Source organism: Mobula hypostoma, chromosome 12 (assembly GCF_963921235.1).
Source record: "Mobula hypostoma chromosome 12, sMobHyp1.1, whole genome shotgun sequence".
In the NCBI taxonomy this organism is placed as follows: Eukaryota; Metazoa; Chordata; class Chondrichthyes; order Myliobatiformes; family Myliobatidae; genus Mobula; species Mobula hypostoma.
This window is the reverse complement of record NC_086108.1, coordinates 53,910,327-53,937,215: the sequence shown is the minus strand read 5'-3', so window position 1 is coordinate 53,937,215 and position 26,889 is coordinate 53,910,327. Positions and strand designations below refer to the sequence as shown.

The 26,889-nt window shown below is 39.1% G+C and overlaps 1 protein-coding gene across 2 annotated transcripts in view; it reads right to left on the bottom strand.

Annotated features, from left to right (window-relative positions):
• Positions 1-256: 256 nt before the first annotated feature.
• The window catches only part of ror1 (receptor tyrosine kinase-like orphan receptor 1), a 295,234-nt gene continuing 268,601 nt past the window's right edge, over positions 257-26,889 (bottom strand). Inside the window, exons 5-9 of one of the 2 annotated variants that reach the window (XM_063064125.1) lie at positions 24,006-24,133; positions 22,956-23,273; positions 21,025-21,270; positions 20,198-20,400; positions 257-5,134 (exon numbers count right to left, since the gene is read on the bottom strand). In XM_063064125.1, coding sequence (XP_062920195.1) covers positions 3,707-5,134; positions 20,198-20,400; positions 21,025-21,270; positions 22,956-23,273; positions 24,006-24,133 — 2,323 coding nt within the window. In that variant the 3' untranslated portion in view covers positions 257-3,706. The remainder of the gene's footprint in view (positions 5,135-20,197; positions 20,401-21,024; positions 21,271-22,955; positions 23,274-24,005; positions 24,134-26,889) is intronic. The other variant, XM_063064126.1, reaches the window with a different exon arrangement.

Below are 26,889 nucleotides of genomic sequence, written 5' to 3'. Positions count from 1 at the left end.
TCTTCCCACTAATTTTTGCTTTATATGCCCTCTCTTTTGCTTTTACATTAGCTTTGACTTCCCTTTCAGCCACAGTGTACTATTTTGCCATTTGAGTTTTTTTTTTCATTTTTGGAATGCATCTATCCTGCACCTTCCTCATTTTCTCACCAGGTTTCATTGGGAATTTAACCACAATTCAGGTTCTTAATCAAAACAAAGCTTCATAAGAAAGGTGTACATCTATGATTGTGTTTATCTTTATTTGCCTTCCCTTTACAGTTCCTGGCAATATTGTACAGTTTTCACAGTTTTGATTCAGTCATAGTTAAATTTATGTTACTGATTTCAAAAAAAAATCCAAATAGTTAACATTTGCAGTTGTACCAGGAAAGACTAAACTTACTGTTTCCATATTCCTTTTGCTGAAGTAGGGTCAGCTTTCTTTACCACTGTCTGTGCTATAGAGTGTGTCACACAATGCTATAGAATCTCTATGAAATTTGTTCCATTAAAATTAACAGAATGGAATTTGAGTTGGTTTTTCCATAGCTGGGTGATCATAGCTACCAGATTACCATGGATGTGGTAACTCCTGTCTTTACCTTTCTTCCTTCCTTTCTGAAACCCTTGTTCATTCCTTCAGTCTCCCTCAGTCTTGTTGCTGTGTATTTCCATTTATCTCCAATTTATTTGTTCAGTCTACAAAGTGTATATTCCTCCTTTATTTCCTTACTTATTAGCATGATTGGAATTGGTGGCTTTGCACCCAGGCAAATTCATGGAGTAGGCCTTTCATCCTTTATTGATCCTTCACCGTGTGAGGGAAAGATCAGGGAGAGAATGATATGGAGAAAATTGCACAGCTGTTGTGTATGAATATCTGAAAAAAGATTGGGGAAGGATGAATAGAGAGAAGAGTCAAAGATTACACTGATAAGGATGGGAATGAACTGGGGCAGATTATAATGGAGATAATTGGGTGAGAAGTTTGTGGGTGAGGCACTGAGATCAGAGGATGGGAGAAGATTAGAGTGGAAAGTCAAAGTACAGGCATATGGAATGAGTATTGAACTGGAGGGAGAGGGTCTGTAGATGAAATAGTAAGGCAGGCAGGAAATCTGGGCTTAGAGAACTGGTGCATTGGGAAGAAAATTATAAGCAGAGGGCTGATAAATGGCTACTTGTAGTGGAAGGAAGTAGAAGATTATTAAGCAATGAGGTGCCTGGGTAGATTGAAGGAGCAGCAAAGCATATTGGAATGCATTTTCCAAGATTGAGATGATAACTGAGAATGTTAAGCTAAAACCAGAAACTTGCCAAAAGGAAGAACTAGCCATGATAGAACATTAATTACTACAGAACTTCTCACCTGTGGCTAGACTGGAATGATCAGGAATGCAATATCAGAGGAGCAACATTCATCCTTCTATATCTTTTAATTGTAGAATTCTTTTTAAAAATATCTTCTGTCTGGGATCCTGCTCACATACTGATGACAAGCAGGAGGGCTCTTGGTCAGGAAGCTTGTGTGACAAGGCCAAAAGCCAACTAGAGCCGGCAAATGTATTGATGAAGGATGAGATCAGGACAGTAGAGCAGCCTCCTCCTAGCCCAAGAATCATAAAATCTTACAACGCAGAACCAGGCCATTTTGCTCATCTCAGTTTTCCTCCAATGAAAACATTAATCCACCCTACTTTCCTATTCGCGTAACGTGCCCTTTTATGGAAGTAATGGACCAGCCACATTCGTGGCAAAGAATTCCAACCTGAATAAATGTATTTATTTTTTCTATTTCCTCTTGATTGGTTATTGAACCCATGGCCTTTCTGGTATTTATGACTCAGTAGCACACAAGATAGTTAATTATTTTCCCACAAACCTTCAAGCAAGTTCCTATTTTTAGTGTTATATTGACTAGTCTATGAGTTACAATGGGAAAGAATCATGTTAAATTCATTACATCACTCATGTTTATGTAGCAGTAAAATACACAATCAATACAATGCAGGGATGTATTTGAAATTCTTCATACAAAACATTTAAAAAACATCTGTGCAAAAATACATGTGGAGAAATAAATCCTGTTACAATATAACCCACATTAAGTAATTAGCCACGAATGCTTGCCTTCTCTTTATAAACATATTATCCGTATCATTGTAAGATATACATAACAATAGATATTCAAAAGTAGAAAAGCACACCTCATCACAAAATATTTGCAGGAAGTGGTTTTGAAAATGAAAATGTCTGCGAGAAGTACAAATCAAATTCTGATCACACTGCGAAATCTAAATGCTAGTGTAATTTATGTTTCATCATTTAAAAAAAAAACTTTATACAACCTCAGTGACTGCATGACATAGCAGCTCACATGCTCAGGAAAGTAATGTGTCCAGTTCTTTGTAAAGGAGTCAGTTGATGCTCTTTCAGTTACATTTTAATCAGATGTTTTGATAAGATTAAGGTCTGTTTGTCCTCAACATTGTTCATGAGAAGCTCCAACATATCCTGGCATTCTCTCCTTTCAGCATCGATCTGAGTATTGTTTTAAAGAATGGTGGTCCTCACTAACACCACAGTTTATTCACCAAATCAGACTCCCAAACACACAATAATCTCCCCATTAAGAAAAGTTGATTGTCATCTCAAAGCTTGCATGTCGGACCAATTTACATTAAATAGTTGCATAGCAACAAAAAAATAAGTGAAATTTAAACATACTATTTATATAAATTTTAAAAAATTCTAAATTATGAGTCTTGAATCAAACATGTTATAACTGTAGCCTTTTATGTTACCATTAGCATTTCCCCAAAACATATGAATTCAATAATAATCAAATCCAACTTTGCTAGAGAAATTCCAAAGAACTACACATTCCAGAGATATGCTTATAAAAGATGTCTTCAAAGCATTGATTTTCGTTTTTAAAAAACTGCAGAATTCTACTTGTTGCACTTTCATTTAAAAAAAGGTTTGTTCTGTGAAATTTGCTGCTAGTAATGCAAGGTTTATTTCACTAAACCACATAACTAAAGCACGTTTACGGTTATATGGGATTCTGTTCATAGAAATAACAAACGTATGAAAAAAGTCATTAAGTAAAAAAAAATTGGTGCAGTTTACAAATAGTCTTTACACTAAAATACACTGCCCAGTGTAATACAGAAATTTACAGACATGAAACTCCTTGGCTCATTCCGTGTTCTGGATACACAAAATCTCATCCAAGCCAATACCTGGATGACTACAACTTGTCTCGGCATTCTCTATTGGCAAAGGGAGGGGAAACATTGATCAACGACAGACCACAATTCAGTGACTCTTGTTGAAAGACCAGTGTGTATCTTAACATCAGCTAGGTCTGCATGAGGTACAGCAATGGTGTCCTCCAACAATGAGCAGCCCATCAATCGAGTGAAGGCTGACTCTGGAAGAAAGGCCACTTGGAAGAGGTACAGGATAATATCAAACATGCAACCCAGCAAAATTTGGGACACAGAGGGAGCAATCAAGCAAATAAAAAGCATAGAAGGCATCCATTGCTGTTTAGTCAGGACCAGAGTACTAAATTGCTAACAGACTAGATGAGCTGTTATTATCACGTATATAACTCTGTTTCGTTCCCTATTTTCTTTCTAAAATCAGATTATACACAATTATAAAATTGTTGAAACAAATTCTAAGAATATATATTTTTATATATATGCATTTTGTTTTACATTTCAGCTCTAATAACAGATTCATTTGCCAACTGGCCATCACTGTCCCCCAGTAGCGTAGCCTGTACTGGGTCCATTTGCATTGTTTTATGGGATATGTGTGCAAAGATTGGCACATTAGTTCCACTTGGATGGCTTGCCATGGATAAATGATGAGAGAGCAATGGAGTATTTGCATCATGATTTGATCCTGAGGAAGGCAAGCTTGTCACGTGACCAGTACTTGTTGATCCACTTCCACTGCTAGGTGACCGGCTCTTTGGAGGTGGACCATGTGGAATGATTCGTGGTGGACCTTGCTGGTAATGGGTAGCTGAATAGGCAGCGTATCCTGCAGGCACCGGGTAACTGTTAACTTGAATAAATCTCTGATGCTGAGCTATTTGTGGACCAATTAGACTTCCAATCTGGCCCTGGGGTAGGCCCTGTGCTTGATATATATGAATTGGATACCTTGTGTTACTGAGGTTACTAACTGGGCTTGCACTCAGAGATGTTGTCTGGGTTGTGGCATTACCACCAGATGGCGTTGTAGAACTGGTATGGCTTGATAGTCCTTCCCAGGATCTCAGCCTGGCATGAATGTCCTTAAATCGTGGTCTTCTGGCTGGGATCTCATGCCAGGTTTCTGTCATTAAATCATACATTCTAGAGGGGCAATCTTCTGGGCATGGGAGTACCTGCCTCTTACGTATCATTTCTATCACCTCTTGATTAGAAAATCCATAATATGGTTGCAGCCCAAAGCTAAAAATCTCCCATAGCACCACACCAAAAGACCAAATATCTGAGTCACTTGAGAACTTCCCAAACAGTATAGCTTCAGGAGGCATCCATCGAATTGGGAGGAGGGACTTATTCTGCACCCTGTAATAATCGGCTGCATATATTTCTCTTGAAAGGCCAAGATCTGATATCTTCACTCTTAGTTGCTCTCCAATAATGATGTTGCGTGCAGCAAGGTCCTTGTGAACAAAAAAGTGACTGGACAGGTATTCCATTCCTGCTGCTATCTGTATGGAGATGTGCAAAAAATCTGCATGGTCCAGGCTGGATTTGACAGTGCCGTCTTCATCACTGCTGCAGCCAACATCAGAATGGGGTGATCTCATGATGAGAAATTCATGAAGGTCACCATGGTTCATGTACTCAAAGAGCATGCAGACTGGTTGCTCCTGGGTTACCACCCCAAGTAGGCAGACAACATTGGGATGATGGAGCTCTGACATCAGGGATGCCTCCTGCTGGAACTCTGCCCAAAGCTGAGAATTACCAAAATCCTTCAGGGTCTTTATAGCAACAAGCTGCGCATGATCCATTCCTGGTAGGTAAAGATGACCTTTGTAGATTTTTCCAAAAGCACATTCCCCTAGCTCTTCCATAAAACGAACAGCAGAAAGAGGCAACTCCTTAGCTTTGCTCTGCTGGAGAAATGGAAAGTAGATCTCATAAGTTTTAACATCAACACAATAAAATTTTAAAAATATATATAAGTTGCGTCATTGATGAAAGGAAGAGTTGAAGCTTTTTCTTTCAAAAACTGCTATAAATTAGATAACAAGCAGTTTGTTTCAAACTCTGCTTACAGAAGCACAATGTGAAAGTTTCAACAGCTGCAATGGATATCTTTTCACCCCACCCTAGGTTTCCCTGTTCAGGTTATGGCAGTCATGATTCCCTGTGTTATCTTACCCACATTTTTTTAACCATTTTTAACCTGTATATCAATTAGATTTTGTGAAAAAGCTATTACATCACTACAAAGCCTAAGACTGCCCTCAAGTGATGTCCAAGCTTGTACTTGCTGTGTATTTAATACTTCAGTAATGTTTGAGTAATATTACATATATATTGTTTGCTAAGCATTCTTTGTTTAAATAATTCATTACAAGTTCTATGTAAAGGTACTGGGTGATAATAATCATAATTTTTCTAAAAAAGCAGAAATTCCTGGCTACATTGGAAAAATAGTTATATTTGATTGCTCAAAAGATAACTGACTCATGTATACTGAGCAAATTGAGCAGTACTTTAAAGCAAATGAAATAGCCAATAAGAAACAAGTGCCAGTGTTGCTGAGTGGATTGGGTTTAAAGGCAAACAGTTTGCTTAGGAGTTTGACTGCTCCAACAAAACCAGCTGAAACTACCTTTGCTGATTTTGTGAAAGTAATGCAGGAACATTTAGAACTGAAGACATTGTTGAATACAGAATACTTTAGGTTTCATAAGCAGAAACAAAACGAAGGGGAGTCCATTTCAGCGTAGGTGCTGAATTGAAGAGATTGTCTAAGCATTGCCAGTTCAGTGATGGGCTTAATAATGCATTGAAAGGTCAATTAGTTTGTGGAATCTTACAAGAAAGCATTCCAAAACAGCTCATAACTGAAACACAACTTATATTTAAAAGAGCAGTTAAAATAGCTGTATCAATGGAAACAGCAGGTGAATACACAATTGAGTTGCAGTCAGGAATGAAAGTGAGCGTGGACAAAATTGCAACACCTAAACAGAAACCAGCCTGGCTAAACAAATCATGTTGGTGTTGTGGCAGGGGCTCACATACAGTAGGTTTAAAGGAGAAAGCTACAGAAAATGCAACAAAGTAGAATGCATACAAACAGTGTGTCAGGCAGACAAAAAGAAATGGACTGCATAGGGAAGAGAAAAAGATAAAAAGTCAATTTGCAGTTTCAAAAAGAGCACTAATCTGCATACTTTTGATGAAAAATCTGGTAATGATGTGAGTAACACAGGACTGAGTTGCCTTGAGAATTACAATGTGAAAACTAACGAAAGGCAAGCAATATCACTTACACCAGAAGTGAACGGTAATTAAAATGGAATTGGACATTGGCTCTTATGTTTCAGTCATTCCACAAAATGAGTTTGTTTGGCATTTCAAAGATACTGAACTTTTAAGCCTGCAGATATCCAAACTAAGACTTTATACTGAGAAAAGATAACTTCTGTGGAAATGACATTCGTAACAGTGAAATACCACAACCAACAAGCCACATTCGGTTTGTATATGGTTAAAACATGAGGGTCAGTATTGTGGAACCATGATTGGCTGAGACAACTACAACTTGAGTGGAGATCCACCCACTATTTGCATGCCACATCCCCTGTAAGAGTCAACTGAAAGTGAATTGAGAAAGATACTAGATGATGCCACATCAGTGCTGAATGATGGCAATGGAAAACTCATACGTATCAAAGTACAAAGTAAATTTTATTATCAAAATACCATATAGAACCCTGAGATTCATTTTCTTGTGGGCACACTCAACAAATCTACAGAATAATAACCGTATCATAACCAAATAAAGACCACCCAACTGGGCATTCAACCAGAATGCAGAAAACAAGCTGTGCTAATGCTAAAAGAGGAAATAATAATATACATAAATAAGCAATAAATATCAAAAACATGAGTTGAAGAGTCCCTGAAAGTGAGTTCATTAGTTGCAGGAACATTTCAATGATGGGGCAAGTGAAGCATATTCTGCAAAGCTGCAAAACCAGCCTCTCACAAGGCAGATACATGTGGTGTCACAACCAGGTCTTTGAAGAGTTTGGCTGCAGCAATTGAGACCAAGAGGATAGCAACCAATTCCTTGCACCCTAGAATTACTAATGCTCTGACACCAGCAGCATTAGTCTGGGAGGAAGGGAAAACTAATCTCCTTCCTAAGCCAGAAACAGGACAGATGAACATGGTCCATTACTGGAAAATGCTGGTGGATATCACAAACAACTCACTTTTCCACCAGAAATTGCTACCACCAACCTCAGGCCAGACTTGGTTCTCTGGTCTAATTCATTACAGATTGTCTACATTGTGGAACTCACGTGCTGTTGGAGGATTCAGTGGCTGAAGCATATCAGGGCAAGAGGCTGCGCTCTGCAGACCTAGCAGCTGAAGCTCAACAACGGTGCTGGAAAACCAGTTTGTTCTGTGAAAGTGGGTTGAAGGGGATTTATAGCCACATCCACCATCAAATTGCTGAAGGAGCTAGGTATCCATGGTCAGACTCTACAGCAAACTACCAGAACCACAACAGAGACAGTCACTGTCTTTGGATCAAGCGAAAAGACCTCTCCCAGGCTCCAAGATATATTAAGAGAGTGGGAAGGCACAATGGGGGTGGGGGGGGGGGAACTCTGGGATACCAGAAGTCATTGTCTAGCCCTCCTGAGATGTAGTGGGCTAATCAATGAAACAGCAAGAAAGGATGGTTTCCACTTCAAAGCCCCTGCATGTCAACCCTGTGCTACTTCCAACATCAAGGCAGTCTCGAGCAAGTGCTCATGATCCATGTGTTATTTTGATTTTTTTGAAACTGAGTCCATTGGTAGTAGGAACATTTCAATGATGGGGCAAGTAAAGCTGTCCCTTTTGGTTCAAGAGCATGATGGCTGAAGGGTAGTAACTGTTCCTGAACATGACGATGCGAGTCCTGAGACTCATGTAACCTTCTTCCTGATGGCAGCTGCAAGAAGAGAGCATGTCCTGGGTGGTGTATGTCCCTGATGATGGATGCTGCTGTGCTGTGACAGTGTTTCATATAGATGTGCTTATATTAAGGATAAAATAGAGTCCAAAGTGTTCCTCACCAGAAACACTCACAAAGGGCTTTCTCATTATAATAGGCTTACTTTTGGAGTAGCATCTGCACCTGCGCTCTGGCAGAAAGCTATGAACCAGGTGCTACAAGGCTGCTCATGTACTTAGTGTTACCTGGATAACATCATAGTTACCAGTATGGATGACAAGAAACATCTTCAAAATCTCAGCACAGTTTCAAAAAAATTAGAAGATTATGGGCTCAGAGCACAATGTAACGTGTGAATTCTTTAAACCAAGCATTATTTACTGTGGTCATACCACCTTTGCACAAGGATTACACGAGTGTGCTGAGAAAATTCAGGCAAAGGATGAGGCATTTAGGATTTGTCAATTAGGTTCCTGCCTAACCTGGCTACTGTGCTCTACCCCTTGAATTCATTACTGCAGATGAGGAAGAAATGGCAATGGACAAAGCAATGTGAGGTGGCTTTCCAAAAGCTAAAGGAAATGGTGAAGTCAGACACTGTACTCACAATTTATGATTCACATTACCCAGTGAAGTTTGCCGTGCACTATTCAGCATGCTAACACGTCCAGATGAAGGGTATCCAGAGCTGCAAACCCGGAATCAACTCCTACAAGCACCACAGAAGAGGCCCCAGAACCTGAGATTGTTTCACAGCCACAAGTCTCACCTGCCAAGTAGAGTGACCCCTCCTCCACCCCGTCAGGAAAGACATTATCCCATAAGAATAAGAAAGCCTCCACAGAAATTAAATCTGTATGGGACAAATAAATATTTACTGTGCTCTAGATGTCTATATAGTAGTTATATAATATATTGTATATATAGTTGAGATACATTGTACGTTGAGTTGGAGTTTAAAGCTAAACAGGAAGAAGTATTGTGTATTTAATATTTGAGTAAGTAATATTGTATATATGTATAATTGTTTGATTAAGCATTTGTTTAAATAATTTCAGGTTATATGTAAAAGTACATAAATGGCATACGTCATCATGCTGCCACATCATAAGCGTGCTCCTCACTTAAAATAACATCAAAACTAAGACTCGTTCTCCTGGGCTCCCGTCTCTTTCCTGTAATTGGTTTTATGTTTTAGAGTTATAAAACCTAACAGGACTAACACTCTAAGATACTGAAGAGTGATCAGGAGCAAGAGTGCTGAACTAGTCTTCCTTTTTTTTCTGGGTCAAAGACATTACAAAAATTGCAGACAACCCAGATGGGAATCAGCTGGCTTGGAAAAGGCCAAGGATCACCCAGGATTTGTTGATTTCTATGACTCAGTATAACGTAAAGCAAGAAAGATGTTTAATCTCTGAGCTTCTAAAGGGAGCTGTAATGACCATACTAACTTTAATGCAAGAGATTCAAGAACAGTTGTCAAGTATTTAACAAAGAACATACTTACATTCCAGCTGCGATACTTCAGCCAGAAAGAAGTAAAACAAAGATTATATAGATCAAAACATTGACATTTACATTCTCTGATTGTGGACCCTCACCTATCAGTGGTGCAAGTCAGGGGAAATGGTGCTAATGGCATATAATTTGTCACTTGCATAAATTAACAGGTGGAAAATTGGGAACTATGAACACAGGGCCTCCCAAGCTACATTCTCAGCAGGTTCAGGCACTCTGCACTGGGACCGTACTGTTGGAATTTTTACCCTTTCAAAACCGATGGTTTGCTCAGAACTACTATGCTGTCAAGAAAAAAAAGAGAAAAGCAAGCAGAGGCATTAACCTCTCAAGTGACTTTGAGTAGGTTTTTCCAAAATAGCCCATATTAAACTAACTTGTAATAGGTGGCTTTAAAAAAAAATGAAAAACACACATTGTGCTTCTAGCAGCACCTCATAACTCAGAATCTTGTTTTAGAGTACTAGAGGCTCTGCCACTTAATAAACACCATTAAGATCCTTCCAAAGCTGCAACAGATTTGAAAAACGAACCCATGCATTGCATAGCAATGGCAGGAAATAAAGTTTCATTATAAGTGCACAGATGGTCTGTATTAAGAGCAAATCCTCAAGGGCAATGTTGTTTTAAGCTGACATACACTATATTATATACCCAGTAATAAAAGAAAATTGACCTCTCCATGACTCCTGGTGGATTTTATTTTTGTCTCTTCACACCGATACTGGATGACTATCAAAAGAGAAAAGAGGAGCCATAACTTTAGAGATCCAAGAAGGCTTACATCTCAACAGGAGGCAGCAAATCTGCTTGGTTTTGTTTGACAGACTGGTCTTGTACTCAGCCGATCAAACTGTACAGCAAACGAAAGATACACACTCGGTTCCCAGCCAAGATAAACTGAACTCAGTGGAAGAAAAACAACTGACTCCAGACAGCCCAGATTTCTTCATTTTCTCTCCCTCTTTCTTGAAAAACCACTTATGTTAAGTACTATGCAAGTCTGGGTTTCATTTACTGTGTTTCAAAAAAGAAACAATTAAAGAGCCCATTTTCCATTGTTTTTTTGTTCCCTGGATCTTCACTGGATTCTCCTTTTAAAAGAAACTGAAATATAAACTGTTTATACATAACTTTAATTTTTTAAAAAAACTTATCATCTCTTATCTTCTACCCAAAAAATAAAATTCTATATAATTAATCTTGCATTCTATAAGTGAGGATATGAATTGGCAAATCCTGAGACTTACAGACCAGGAATAACTTTAGACTTTATTCATTCTGTTGGGCAATTTCAGCTGGAGCAGCCATGGGTTACTCAATTAGCCTCCGTTCTCCTGGGTAGGAGAAAAAGGAAACAAAAGTTGGCTAAGGGCGCTGTTCATTATTCTAGTGCAAAGTATGCTTTCTGGCCATGGAAAAAGGATAAGTCTCAGCACTTATTGCATGTGCAGTCAAACAGATTGTCAACACCACTGAGATGGTTAATTTGAACAACAGCCATTTAGATGAAATACTAGGTAACTGCTGATGGCTTTTGAAGGAGTATGAATCAGGCACAATGATCAAGAGAATTGTGGAACAAAAACTGCTAAGAGAAATTATAGATCAATCTCATTTCATCAGTTTTCAGAGTAGAACTACCTCACAGTCATGGATGAGGATGTAATAGTGAGAATCTCAGTTAACAGATAATTTAAAATACAATGTCAAAATCTATGAGATTATGACTGAGCACATATACATAAACCAAAGTTACTACACATACTAGCCTGGAAATTCAATTACAGGGGTGGTTCTGGGCCTGGTCCTGCAAAATTCAACTGTATCTGAGGCCCAAGGGATGTTGGCAGCAACTAAATGGACCTTACTTAGGAAAGAGGCCTTAACTTGAAGCATTAGGCCATTGTAGAGCACACAAAGGAAAACAGCAGCAAGTCCAGAAAAGTGGCTGGAGTGGATTTGGGTGCAGATACCAATGTAGATTATTTTGGAAACAAAAGGCTGGCAGAAGGAGACAAGAGCTCTTTGGAAGATTGGGGACAAGAGATGGAGGCAGGGAGGTTCATGACAAAGGACTGGGCCACAACAAAGGTAACGTTTGGGAGTGAATTATGTTGGAAAAATAAAGTAAAAGGTTATGTAGTGAGTAGGGGAACTTGCCTAAGGCGACAATTAGCATAGTGGAGACAGGGGTGAGGAAAGGGAATTAGCAGGCTCCAAAGAAAATATATAAGTAAATGTATTAAAGGAACTACCCCAGCATCAAGCTATGGGCTCCTTAGGGAGGCACCCTAAGGTGCCCATAGAATCCAGTGCAATAAAAAAATGTTGTTATTCTGAGAGTGCTCAATGATAGCCTCGCTTTAGAACCACATGGTCAAATCTCCCCATCAATAATATAAACTCACATTGCAGCCATTGCATGTCTGATGCATAACTTGCCTCAATCATGTAAGTATTATTCACAAAAGGGAGCACCTGATCAGATTTCCAGTGTAGCATAAATTGATCCAGAAATAATAATTAAATAGTTCCACCAGAAAAAAAATGATTTTCTTACGTGTGGCATTGAAAAAGAAAACACATCCAAGCACTGTCCAAAGAGAAGCTTGAACTTCTTGTCTTCTGGGCTTTCTCTTGTATTTTCTCTGCTAATAATCTGTGTGAATCTTGCTCTCACTTTCTCAGCACAACATCATTCCCTTTGGTCACAGAAAATTCAAGCCCAATATCTGTTCGATCAATACTGCCAGTCCAAGAACAAAATTAGCCCAATTTTCACACTTCCAGTTCTTGTTTCCTAAGGAAGTTGAATTTGTATTGCATCAATCTTTAGATGCCATCAATATACAGTCGTCCCTCCGTATCCACGGGGGATTGGTTCCAGGACCCCCCGCGGATACCAAAATCCGCAGATGCTCCCTTACATAAAATGGCGTTGTATTTGCATATAACCTACGCACATCCTCCTGTATACAGTACTTTAAATCACCTCTAGATTACTTATCATACCTAATACAATGTAAATGCTATGTAAATAGTTGTTATACTGTATTGTTCAGGGAATAATGACAAAAAAAAAAGTCTGTACATGTTCAATACAGACTCAACCATTGTAGCTCTTCTGGGAATGCTGATGCTGCCTCAGCATGAGCTGCTGCCGATTCTCCCGTGATCTTTAAGTTCTTGAGGCTGCAGCGCTTTACATAGCTAGCCTTAAGGTCCTTCCTCTCGCTCACAATACAAGTAGCAAACGAACGAGACGTGAGGCGAACAATGCTCAAACAATTAGAGCTGGAGAGAGACTGAGGATCTGTGATATGGCGGGGGGCTACAGCAGGGTATGCCTACACATCTCTTCATTCGCGTGGATTCAGCGTAGTGCTCGGCGTGCGGCAAATTCAAGTTTTGCTTTTTGGAACATTCTGGAATTTTTTTTTTGAATATTTTCGATCCACGGTTGGTTGAGTCCGCAGATGCAGAACCCACGGATATGGAGAGCCGACTGTACAAACCTTTATGATCAGAAACTTGTCTGTTGTGCTACAGGGATGAGATGCATATTTGTATTCATCAACTTCAGCATTTCCAATTACCCAGTCTCAGAGTGACAATGCTACAGAGACACAAAGTAAACTCGTCAAAGTGCTTTCCACATTTAATTCAAGCACTGCTGACAGGGAGGATCGGGACGAATGGAATTACCTTTCTTGTCGAACTCTTGCTGTTTCACTTTAGTCTTCACTAAAGAACTGGGGAGTATATATGAAGTGTTTACTCACCTGTGCTCTCAATACGATGTCCAATAAATGGTCATTAAACAGTTCACAGAATATATTACTTCATCTCAGACTCAAGAAGATCTTGCTCAAGTCTCAGTCCATAATAAGTTAGCTAATTACAGCTGGAAGAACTCCAAGTGATCTCAGAATGCACCATTTTACTGATTTGCTTTTAACTGAGAAACAGAAAAGCAAGTTTAAAATTTGTAAGAGGAAGTCCAGGAAGATTGAAGATGAAGATAAATCAAAATTGGATCATATGAAGTTCAGTTTGTAACAGTGTGAGGATTACTGGAAATGGGGAGGATTGAAGGAGGTAAAGCTCTTGTACGAGTTTGAGAAAAAGTTTTGAATTCAAGGGTAATAATATGGAAGAAACAAGAAAGAAACAGAACATTTTTTAATGCAAAATAAAGCAAGGAAGTTTATTAGAGAATAAATTGGTGATAAAGGCAAAGTTGCAATGCAGGGAAAAAGACTCAAGGTTTTGGTGAGTGGTACGGTTCTTCAAATAAAAACAGGATTTTTATTAAATTTTATAAGTGTGAGGCAGGTGCTATAACAACCTCAGATATAGATACAGAAGCAGTAATCACTTTTGGGATATGCCTGAACTTTATAAGACTTGAGAGATGTTGAGACAAAAAGAAGGGTCTAAAGTGAAAAACTGAAACCAGACTTCCTGGAGGCAGCTTAAGCAACAGAAGAGATGGGAATTCTATTTGACCTCACAGCAAGAGAATCCAGTAATGCTGATGGATGAAGTGTGTGGATCTACCAGAAAGAGGAGGTGACAGCTGCTGGTTAGACTAGTGTGAAAAAAAACATAGAAAGGAACAAGACTTTCATTGTCTCACTTTAGGGAACAGAGGGGATCAAGAGGTAATGAGTCAGTTACTATTCTAAGAGATGTCTGTAGATTTAAAGTATCGATGGTGTATGACATGAAAGCATACTGAAAACTATGTTAAATTTATAAGGAACGGACAGTGAGGATCAGAGTCTTGAGAAGAGAATACAGTAGTGAGAAAACCCTGAAATTGAGAACAAAGTCAGGTGTTGAGCTATTGATTATCCACATAATAATTTAAACATAATTTGATAAACAATAAATGGAACAATGTTTAGGCAGGTCACGTAACAATACTTTTTTTTAACAGAACCAGTTTTGAAGTAGTTTGAAGACTCCAAGAGCGGAGCTCTATAATACATAACGTAGACAGCAGGACAATCAATAGAATGCCATGCCAAAACGCATTTAAGTTGTGGTCATGAGGTCAAAACTCTTAAATTATACATAGCATGGACAATTAAGAGCAGCTCCAATAACAGTGGAAAATATGAGAACGGTATGAAATCAGTTAAAGGGCAAAAGATGCATTAAACTAGCGGAAATTTCAAAGCAGAGGAAAGGCGGTCCATGAGTAAAAATGATTGAAGAGATGATGTAGGACTTGGTTAAATCCTAATGCAAACATGCAATGGACAATGATAAAGCTGCTGTCAAAGCAGGAGCCTCAGAAGACTATAGACTGCAGGAAACTGACATTTCTGGCAGGGATATACCTCGATGTTGGATGGTGTCTCTTTGCCAACATTATTAAGATTAGAATTAGAGGACAAAAGTGGGTTAATCTTTCTCTCTGAGGGTTAAGAAAAGTACCACAATGAAGGATGTGGATTTCAAATGAAAATTTCCAAAAATTATGACAGACAGATGTGCATTGTCATGGGGAAGTAGAAAGCAGATGGTTTCTTTCAAACAGTAAATTTGACTTTTCCTAATAATAAATTAGAAATTCCGGCATTTATTATTAGAAGCTCAACATGGATAGCTGATGAACCTGGTGAAGGGAGGGGAAAAAAGTTTTTTAGCTGCAGCAGACTCAAATCAATTGATGCACATCCACAGCTGAGATGTCAAAATGAATATATCTCAGTTTGGATTGTCAGTTGAACTGGATACAATAAAGGAAACTGGAAGGGAAAAGATATTTTGTCTTATATATTAAGTGATGATAACTTACTTAAAAGGACTACCTGAAAGATGGCGTGCTTTTGACATCATGATATTGAATTAGAGACTTGCAAAAACTGTCTTGGCTGCTACTACATCCAGGATTTAATGATGATCCTTTGTCAATTCTACTCACTTCCACACAATCAGCATAAGGGATCCTTCAAACCCCAGAACCCAGGAAAGATTGTAATATAACAATACCCCAGCAAGAATCAAAGCTTTCACATGAAACAGGAGGAAACTTGGCCTCTAAAAATATGCAGTATTCCCCTCACTTCTTTAGCACTGCACTGATGATTAACTGATACAGTTTTGCCTCGATAGTCTACACAAATTTCCCAATAGCAGTTTTACTGAGGGTCCAGCAGAAAACTGTGAAGAAGACCAAGGATCAATCACCTTCACTCACCCTCACCTCTATCAATCACAGAATTGTCAGCAATGCGCAAGATCCAAGGAAAGAGAAGAAATAAACAAACAAATATAAGTCCTCAGTAACTATACTGGATGCAGCTTGATTGACAGAACTAAATTTTGGAAGTGAAGTACAAGAATGTTTAGGTTCTAAAGCTCAAATTTCCAACAGTGAAACTGATAAGGAAAAATCTCTTCCCCAGCTTTTGAAACAGTTTCTGCTCTGAATTATTATTGGATGCCTCCTCTTCAATTCAGTGATGACATTGCAAAACATGTAAAAGATGTCAGGGTAATTTACACTGGTAGAAATTAACTGATTTATGTTGCAGACAGAATACTACAAGTGTTGATATGAAATTTCAACAGACAGAGGGTCATTTAAGACCATGTTATACTGTTGAAACATGATACATAACCATTAGAACAGGATTCATCTTTTAAAAACTTATTTTAGATAGTTTGCTGACTGCATTTCCTTGGGAATATGTCAGAGTATTATTAAATCTGACACTAAATTGCTTGTTAAAGCACAACTGACCAAACAGTGTAAACGATTCTCATCTCAAGCAATCAAGACAGAAGCAGGCATAAAAGCCTGGCCCACACAGCATGAGCAGATTCCCCATACCTCAGAATGCGTACTTCCTTCATCTTGTTTGCATTTTAAACTAATTGCATTATTATCCAAAAACTTTATTGTACCCTGAAACAAGGCTAATAAGAAAGTACTTTTTTTTTAAGCAAAGAGTTGCATCATACAGTCATATGATTTGGTTTTTTATCCCTTGCAAAAAGATATGCGATGCAAATTTTGTAATAGCCATCCGTTATTAGCATTTTAGGGTTCTCAGAGAACTGATTACTTTCAGTTAAAGTTTTGGGATTATCAGATATGAGAGTTCTGCGGTCAAAAAGTGAGATTCTTTTTCTTCTTCAGCCCAAGTGTTGGCATTGAGGACCCCCAGTGAAGAGTACAGGTCAGATGCTGTGTAAAGTAAGTGTTGACTGTTTTCAGAGCAACGTGCTGGGTGAGTCTAATGGAGTGCTGAATGACCTATAGAATTCTGAACATTTCATTCAAAAAATGTCTTGGCTATCAGGTCATCAAACAATGTAAAATGGGGAAACAGCACTACTATGGTGACTCCTTAGTTGTACAAACACCCTTCCCCTGTTGGCTCACAATTGGAGTTAGCATGGTGAATTCGGTAGGTAGTGATCATTTGCAACCAATCAAAAGCTTCAAAGGAAGAACATGAGCTTTACCGATTTAGTCCATTAAAGACTGTCCAGAGTAGGCTGATTCAAAATATACTGAATTTAGCTTGAGCAATTGCAAATGTATTGTTATTTGCCTAAATGCTGGAGATGTCAGAAGGAGAGATAAAATCATCCAGTATTCCCATTTCTGAGTGTGGACATTAGGAAGGAGCAGGCTTTGAAGGTAGCTGTGATGGGCCCCTCAGTCAAACTGCTTACCATTACTGGCGTCTAGGCTCAGCCATGAAGAAAGCTCACTGGGGTGAGGCACTGGAATGCTGGCAGCACCTGTGAACCTGTATTCCAACAAGAGTCAGTAATTTCAGGAAAAGAGGGAAGAGAGCTGAAAAAAAGAACCATAAACCTGTCCACACTGTCCAGGGTGCACGGCCCAGAAGAGGAATCTCTTCAAAGTCATCAAGATAGCAATTTCACAAACTGAATCATTCCATTCTATATCAATTTTCTGTTACAAAGGAATCAAAGGAAGGTGAAATGATATGTTTATTGCAAACACAAATATTTTAAGATTTATGATACGAAATATGATGGAGAAACTATTAGCTGACTGTTAAATCCAAGGATACTGATTTACATGTCAATGCACATCCGTAACAGGGAACAAGATTGATAATTTAACATCAAAAGTATTATTGAGCTCAGGATTATCACATCCCAAACTACCAAACTACGTCCACCCGGTAACCTAAGTATACTATGCTTGAGGCTTACTAAAAGATTCCCAATATGACAGAAATTAAGAACCTTGCAAAATAGTTTCTTGGTTACATCTCTGTTTAACAGCTTTGACCTGTATCCTTCACTTAGGTATTTGATAGTATAAATTCTAAACCAATTTCTGTAAGACATAACAATGCAGTTTTTGCGGAATACTGCTTGTGAACAAAACACCATTGAATATATGGATGGACATCATTAATTTCCAAAAGACGCTTAAAAGACATTTAAAATTTAGTTCCAGTTACCCCTCCTTATTTTAGGGTTTCCTCAATATCTTCAAATACATGGAAATGAGTTTTAGTTTCCACCCTGTTGCTGGTATCCAGTTCCTAAGCCATGAGATGGTCCCAGAGTGCCATGTACTTTGGACCACCAGAAATGCAAATGTCAAAATAAACTGACTGGCATCATTGTGTAGTATGCTGCAAATGCATTTCTGCTCCATGCCAGGAAAAACCCTGCACTGTTTCAGTATCTTTCCAGCTGAGATTGGAGAATGATTTCTATTTTTAAAATGTACATACAGTGGCATGCAAAAATTTGGGCACCCCGGTCAAAATTTCTGTTATTGTGAATAGCAAAGCGAGTAAAAGATAAACTGATTTCCAAAAGGCATAAAGTTAAAGATGACACATTTCTTTAATTCTTTAAGCAAGAAAACATATTTATTTCCATCTTTTACAGTTTCAAAGTAACAAAAAAGGAAAAGGGCCCGAAGCAAAAGTTTGGGCACCCTACATGGCAGTACTTAATAACACCCCCTTTGGAAAGTATCACAGCTTGTAAACGCTTTTTGTAGCCAGGGGACTGATATTTAGGTCAGGGGACTGTGAGGGCCATGGCAAAACCTTCAGCTTGCGCCTCTTGAGGTCGTCCATTGTGGATTTTGAGGTGTTTTTAGGTTCATTATCCTGTTGGAGAAGCCATCCTCTTTTCACCTTCGGCTTTTTTACAGACGGTGTGATGTTTGCTTCCAGAATTTGCTGGTATTTAATTAAATTGATTCTTCCCTGTACCAGTGAGTCCCCTGACCTAAATATCATCGAAAATCCGTGGATAGACCTCAAAAGAGCAGTACATGCAAGACAGCCCAAGAATCTCACAGAACTAGAAGCCTTTTGCAAGGAAGAATGGGTGAAAATCCCCCAAACAAGAATTGAAAGACTCTTAGCTGGCTACAAAAAGCGTTTACAAGCTGTTGATACTTGCAAAAGGGGGTGTTACTAAATACTGCCATGCAGGGTGCCCAAATTTTTGCTTCAGGCCCTTTTTCTTCTTTGTTATTTTGAAACCGTAAAAGATGGAAATAAAAAAGTTTTCTTGCTTAAAATATTAAAGAAATGTGTCATCTTCAACTTTATGCTTTCTGGAAATCAGTTCATCTTTTACTCACTTAGCTATTCACAGTAACAGACATTTTGACCAGGGGTGCCCAAACTTTTGCATGCTACTGTACATCTAATGTGTTTTCTGCAATTATGTGGTAGACTACATGATACTCATTACATGGTGTGATTTTCTTCCACTGGGACACAATTGCCAGATTATAACAACGTTTCTTGCAGAATAATACAACATTCTTCTGTCAAATGATTACTACAACTGTAATCATCAACAAACCACCAACTGTCAATCAAGCCACCTGAAGCAAAGAATTTAATTGAAATTAATTAAATATTAGTTTCTGTAAAAGACCATCTGAAGCAAATGATGTGCTAACAATGATCAATATTTTCAATTCGGTACATCAATGCAGATATTGCCCCCTAGTGGTCTCAATCATAACCTTACATCTTTTTGGTTAACTTCCCACCCACTACCAAATGCTTCAGAGCAAAATGTGTCTAGGTTCCACATTATACATGAGTGCAAAAGCTATCAACACTATGAGTGAAAATGTATATTGAGGATCAATGAAATGGATGTTGGCTAAACTCCTGAGGCACTTTAATGAAAGGGAATTTCTTAAAACCTGCTCTCATCCACTTGGGTTGTTCTGGTGAATTGTGACAGAACACTCTTAATGAGTATGATAAAAATTTCCACTGATTTGCTGTGACGTATTGCAGGTAAAATTGGAATAGTACAGTAATTTCTTGGGAAAGTTTCTTATTATTGTACAGTGGTTAAGTCAAGGTAGAGTTCACAATAAGGACAACAACTGATAAAGTAGACGGAAGTAAAATTGTTGTGCAAAAGTGTAATGGTGGAAAAATACATTAACATTAAAATAAACATTTCTTACCTTTGGTTTGTATGCACTGAGCATGGACATTTCAACATTTTGGCCTCGCATGGGTTTTGGCTGTCTTTGATTGACAGGAGTTGATGACTTTTGATTATTACGACAAATACAGATAAAGAAGAACAAAAGAGCAATTGCCAGAGGAATTGCCACACTGGGGACCAGGATATACAGAATTTCCATCTTGTTGTTTTCATTGGAATCTGGTTAGCACGAAAAAGTTAATGCATTAAAAACAAAATATGATTAGCATACTCCAATAAGAAAAAATCCTTCTATCTGTACAGATTATTTTATTACATCAGGCAATCTCAAAAGTGTTCATAACCACTGGGATACATTTGAAATGGAATTACTCTTATAATTTAGAGAGATGAGGCAATCAACTTGTGACCCGCAAGGTTCCACAAATGGCAATTAGATGGCTTGGTTGGTTATGGTGTACCATATCAACAACTGTTTCAGTCTATTCAAATGGAAGGCCACTCAGTCCCTCAAGACTGTGGATCTGATCTCGCCCTTGACTTCACTTTTCTGTGGGTTTCTCACATAGCTGATTGTTCTAAAATTTACAATTCTCTCTCTCCCAGGCTCAATTTGACTTAATGACAGATTCTCCACAGCTTTCATACAGACTTCCATAGATTCACGGCTCTCTCAGATATGAAATTCCAGCTCATTTCAATTTTAAATAGGTGGCCACTTATCCACAGTCTACATTCCCTAGTTCTAGATTTCCCATCAGAACATGAGAATAAGATGAAGTACTCTGACTTATTGCACCATATCTCGAGTCAACTTAAGAAATTTCGATCGGTGATCCTTACCACACAGAGGAATTTCGCACAACTCCAGTTTAACAGATTCATCCAGTGTAAAGCACCACGGAGCATCTTTGTGATTTCCTGGGTTCCGGCAATAGGAATGGCCACCATTGAGTTCAGGATATTTAACAGCTGTATATGAATGACTATGTGGATATTGGGAGTTCCACGGCTGGCACTGCCGCCCTGATTTGGTCACACTCACTGTGCCACGGTAGTCGTTACCACTGATATTAAAACATTTGTGATCTGCAGGTATAAATAAAACAATTCTCAGCAAAAAGACTTAGTAGGAATTCATGCCATGTTTTCTGGATGAACCAATCAACTTACAACCCAATTACAAACTAGTAAGATTCTTAAGACCACTCCCTAATTTGTGCTGACCTCAGCTGGTGTCAACAGTGAAACCAGAAAAGCCCCAGATTAGTAAAGGCCACATCGAGCCCTTGATAGCCATACATCTGCCCCTGCTGTGAAGACATCATTGGCCCGTTGTGGTAAAAGAGTTTGTTGTAGCTCATTACCACACACGCAATGTGGCTAGTTACTGTCCATAAAACAGTGTTCTCGAAAGGAACCGCTACACTTAGGAAAGGGCTGGGGATGTAGAGAAAACTGGCAACAGAGCAAAAGAATATGCATGTGAGCATTCCATGTTTATGTTAGCAGAGAACAGAACAGTATCTCTTGTTTTCTACTTGTTTGAAGGCAACCCCATATTTACTTCATATTTAATCTACAACTATTTGACCAAGGCACCCAATACTAATTCCCTAGAGGAGCATCACTTTGTGTTGTGCCAAACTATGCACAGCAGGAACTACCTCGAGGTCTCTGATAGCTTAAGCAGTTTGTCTTGAGCTGTGCTAAAAACATCATAATCAATCTCAGTCTCATCTGGAGAAGAAGGATGCTTATCTGAGAATGCTGTTCTTGGACTACAGTTCAGCATTCAACACCATAATTCCAACCACGCTCGGCAGGAAGCTCAGAGACCTCGGTCTTGACCCTGCCTCGTGCAGCTAGATCCTGGACTTCTTGTTAGATCACCAGCAGGTAGTAAGAGTGGACTCCCTCACCTCCACCTCTCTGACTCTCAACATAGCCCTCAGGGCTGTGTACTAAGTCCCCCCTTTACTCCCTGTATCCCAATCACTGTGTCGCCACCCACAGCTCTAATCTGCTAATTAAATTTGCCGACGACACTACAGTGATTGGCCTAATCTCAATAACGAGGTGGCCTACAGGGAAGAAGTCATCTCTCTGACACAGTGCTGTCAGATGTATAGATTGTGGCTGGGGATCTGAGTCACCCCGACCACAATCTATTCCAGCTGCTACCATCCAGGAAATGGTACCGCAGCATAAAAGCCAGGACCAATAGGCTCTAGGACAGCTTCTTCCACCAGGCCATCAGATTGATTAACTCACGCTGATTTGAGTGCATTTCTATGTTACATTGACTGTCTATTTATTATAAGTGATTATGATTGCACATTGCACATTTAGGCGGAGACATAACATAAAGATTTTTACTATTTTTACTCCTCATGTATGTGAATGATGTAAGAAATAAAGTCAGTTCAATTCAATTCCTCCTCAGTCAGAGTTGTTACGAAAGCATTTTGTCAGGGTGCCTACCCCTGATTGCAATGCATTGTGTGCAGCAAGACCAGGAGCATCAATTATGTCCTTCATGATGGAATAGTTCTGATGACGTAATACTGATCATTATCTTATTAAAGAATAGCAACTGAACGAGTTAACTTCCATGTTGTTTATTTAGTCGATTCAAGCTGACATCAGTTGCTGCCTTCCAAAAAGGGTGAAACAGCAAAATATTAAAGGAGAAAAATGTAAAAGCAATATTCTGAAGACAGCTGTCAAAACTAGCACTTTATGAATATTCTCCTTTAGTCAAGTTTACTTACTCTTATTTATAGGTTCTGCCATTGGAATTCCAATGCGCATGCAGTTTGCTGCCTCCGGGCTGTCTGGCATGGGGAGATCTTCACAGTTTGGTAGCTTCAGTCTCATTAGGATCAAAGGATTTGATCTGGCAAAGATATATTCAGTCTTGCACAGATCATTTTCCAGGATCTCACACTCATCTCTGCAAAGGTCACGAGGTTTGGGTATTGACGATGTATCATCACAGTATGGGAATGCAAAATGACAGAGTGAAGGGATGGCAAACTGAGAACACCGGTCAGTTAGATGATTTGAGGTTCCAATCATTGTGAAAGCAGCTGCAGAACAAATAAGAAAGATAATTTACTGTTTCAAGTTTCCCAAATTAACAACAGTAATTACATTAGACAGGAGAAATCAACGCAGAGCCTGAATCAAGATGATGGAAAACTAAAAGTTACAGAGATTCTTTCCTAACTTCATCAGCATAGATGCATTTATGCATGATGTTCTGTTTTGTAAAAAAAGACAGTATTATGTTCAATTGACTGTAATTTCTCATAAATAATTCAACTACTCCTTTATAAATAACTAGAGAAAATGCACTAATAATTGTGTAACTAAGGTGTCACGTACACTTTTAAACCAACAGTGAGTTTTTCTGTTGGGATCTATTATCTCAACTAAGATTGCAAGGGAAATCCTGAAACTGACTAAAAACTTTTTAGAATAAAGAAAGTGGAAATAATCATCCTGGGTTTTCACTCACGCCTGCTCTTCGATGAGACCTGCAGGAATATGTATACCTTTGCTTTCTAATCTTGTATCTAAATTTGTTTTGTTCTGTGATCTAGGCTTGTGTATTTAGAATGGTCATCTGGTTAAGACACTGGAAGTTGACTAGTAATGATAGAACCATACACCATTATGAATCAGCACTTTTCCTAACTAAGCAAATTCCAGAAACCATCTGAAAATTTTTAATCAGCACTGTTGAAAAATTGAAATCAGAAGGGCAACTATAAGCATGTGTGAATACAAGAACAGTTTATTTATTATCCTTCTTATACCTGTAATTTGGTTTTCAATTTCTCCTTGCATCTGTAGAGAGTCCACATAAATGCTGCTGTTTGCAATGAACCTTGCACAGGCGATTCCCCTGTAGGGCTGACAAAAGCCATCTTCTTCAAATGTAACTCTGCAGGATGAAAGGAAAATTGGAACTGAATTCAAGGTAAGCCACAAGTTACTGGTCAATAGAGGGCACTGTTGCAAAAAAATTCTTAACAATTTCAAACCGTTCAATGTTCAGAAACTATCGAAGAACATTTTGAAAAAAATAAGTCACTTAAAAAAAAACGAAGGATTTCAGTGAGCTTCTAATTTTGGCTCTCTTCACTCATAGAAAAAAAATAAAATCTTTTAAGTGCTCATACTTGCATTAAGGGATTGGAGTTCTTTTTCTTCCCAGTTATTCTCCCTGTTCCCTCTGAAATTACTGGCATTTTAATATGATTGGTGATCCTTTATGACTATATCCAGAGAAACTGTCAAACTGTCTGTTCACAATTAAATATTACACTGCTTTAAGCATCATTACAGGGACCATTATAAAACCTATAGGTAGTTGCACAATCTAAGCAGATACAGTGGCAGTGAATCTTCTTAGCATCATCTAAAACAGTATAACTTGCCATTCATCTCATTAGGATTATGAAAATGTTCTCTACTCTTTAAATTGCTGTGTATGCTGATCACACCTGAAAAGTCTCTTGAATGTGTTTAAAAACATCATATCGAAATGTTCCCTCTAATGTCTGTGCACAAAGGAATTTAAACTGCGCACAAAAGGTTGTCACCCTCTACCTCGTTGGCATGTTATATATATTTCACGATCGTGCACAATCATGTCTCCTTTTCCAGTTTCTGATGTAGACGGTGTTGACAACATGGAGTTTCCGATTATTTGCCTGCAGATTTTAGAACTGGCTTATTTATACTGTTTTTATTTTAAAAATTATAGATTCACAATGTCAAATTCCATAGAAACAAAGGGCATGAAGCGCAAAAGAACTGCTAGTTCATTTAAAGCGGAATGGCTTAATGAAACAGTAGAATCTGCTACATTGAAAGCTCATGAGGTCAGGAACATGCAGCTACTAGAAATATTTATGTACAATACAGAAACTAGTGTTAACTGCGTGTATTGTCGCGATACAAAAGTTGCTGCAGAATTTGCAAGTGGGAAGAAGTGGAGTGATATTTGGAAACTTGACTTTTTAAAGTGTCATTTAGCAAACAAATCACATATGGACGGTGTGCAAAAGTTCCAGTGAGAAAATCCTTCACTACCTGCTACAGATTTGCTTCATATATTTTGTGAGAGTGCAGATGAATGAGAGTGAAAATGATCAAACCCAGTTAAGATCAAAATTCTCACTGATAGTATTTCATTAGCTGTTAAAATGAATACCTCTATTTAAATCAGTGTGCACATGCTGTTGCACTGGGCAAAAAATTGCACAGCACAAGATTTTTGTGCACACTTGTCATTACAAATTAGAGGGAACATTGATCAGCCCCTTTTCAATTTTTATATCATTATCATGAAGTCCCCTGATTGCTGTTCATCTTCCCAACCCTTTTAAGACCAAATTTTGGAAGTTAGTTGGAAAGATATGTATCAGGCCGAAAGCTCTATAAATGTTGACCAACAACTGGAAACAAATTGAGAAAATAAATAAAAACAACAGGAATTCTGCAGATGCTGGAAATTCAAGCAACACACATCAAAGTTGCTGGTGAACGCAGCAGGCCAAGCAGCATCTATAGGAAGAGGCGCAGTCGACGTTTCAGGCCGAGACCCTTCGTCAGGACTAACTGAAGGAAGAGTGAGTAAGGGATTTGAAAGCTGGAGGGGGAGGGGGAGATGCAAAATGATAGGAGAAGACAGGAGGGGGAGGGATAGAGCCGAGAGCTGGACAGGTGATAGGCAAAAGGGGATACGAGAGGATCATGGGACAGGAGGTCCGGGAAGAAAGACGGGGGGGGTGACCCAGAGGATGGGCAAGAGGTATATTCAGAGGGACAGAGGGAGAAAAAGGAGAGTGAGAGAAAGAATGTGTGCATAAAAATGAGTAACAGATGGGGTACGAGGGGGAGGTGGGGCCTAGCGGAAGTTAGAGAAGTCAATGTTCATGCCATCAGGTTGGAGGCTACCCAGACGGAATATAAGGTGTTGTTCCTCCAACCTGAGTGTGGCTTCATCTTTACAGTAGAGGAGGCCGTGGATAGACATGTCAGAATGGGAATGGGATGTGGAATTAAAATGTGTGGCCACTGGGAGATCCTGCTTTCTCTGGCGGACAGAGCGTAGATGTTCAGCAAAGCGGTCTCCCAGTCTGCGTCGGGTCTCACCAATATATAAAAGGCCACATCGGGAGCACTGGACGCAGTATATCACCCCAGTCGACTCACAGGTGAAGTGATGCCTCACCTGGAAGGACTGTTTGGGGCCCTGAATGGTGGTAAGGGAGGAAGTGTAAGGGCATGTGTAGCACTTGTTCCACTTACATGGATAAGTGCCAGGAGGGAGATCAGTGGGGAGGGATGGGGGGGACGAATGGACAAGGGAGTTGTGTAGGGAGCGATCCCTGCGGAATGCAGAGGGGGAGGGGGGGAAAGATGTGCTTAGTGGTGGGATCCCGTTGGAGGTGGCGGAAGTTACGGAGAATAATATGTTGGACCCGGAGGCTGGTGGGGTGGTAGGTGAGGACCAGGGGAACCCTATTCCTAGTGGGGTGGTGGGAGGATGGAGTGAGAGCAGATGTACGTGAAATGGGGGAGATGCATTTAAGAGCAGAGTTGATAGTGGAGGAAGGGAAGCCCCTTTCTTTAAAAAAGGAAGACATCTCCCTCGTCCTAGAATGAAAAGCCTCATCCTGAGAGCAGATG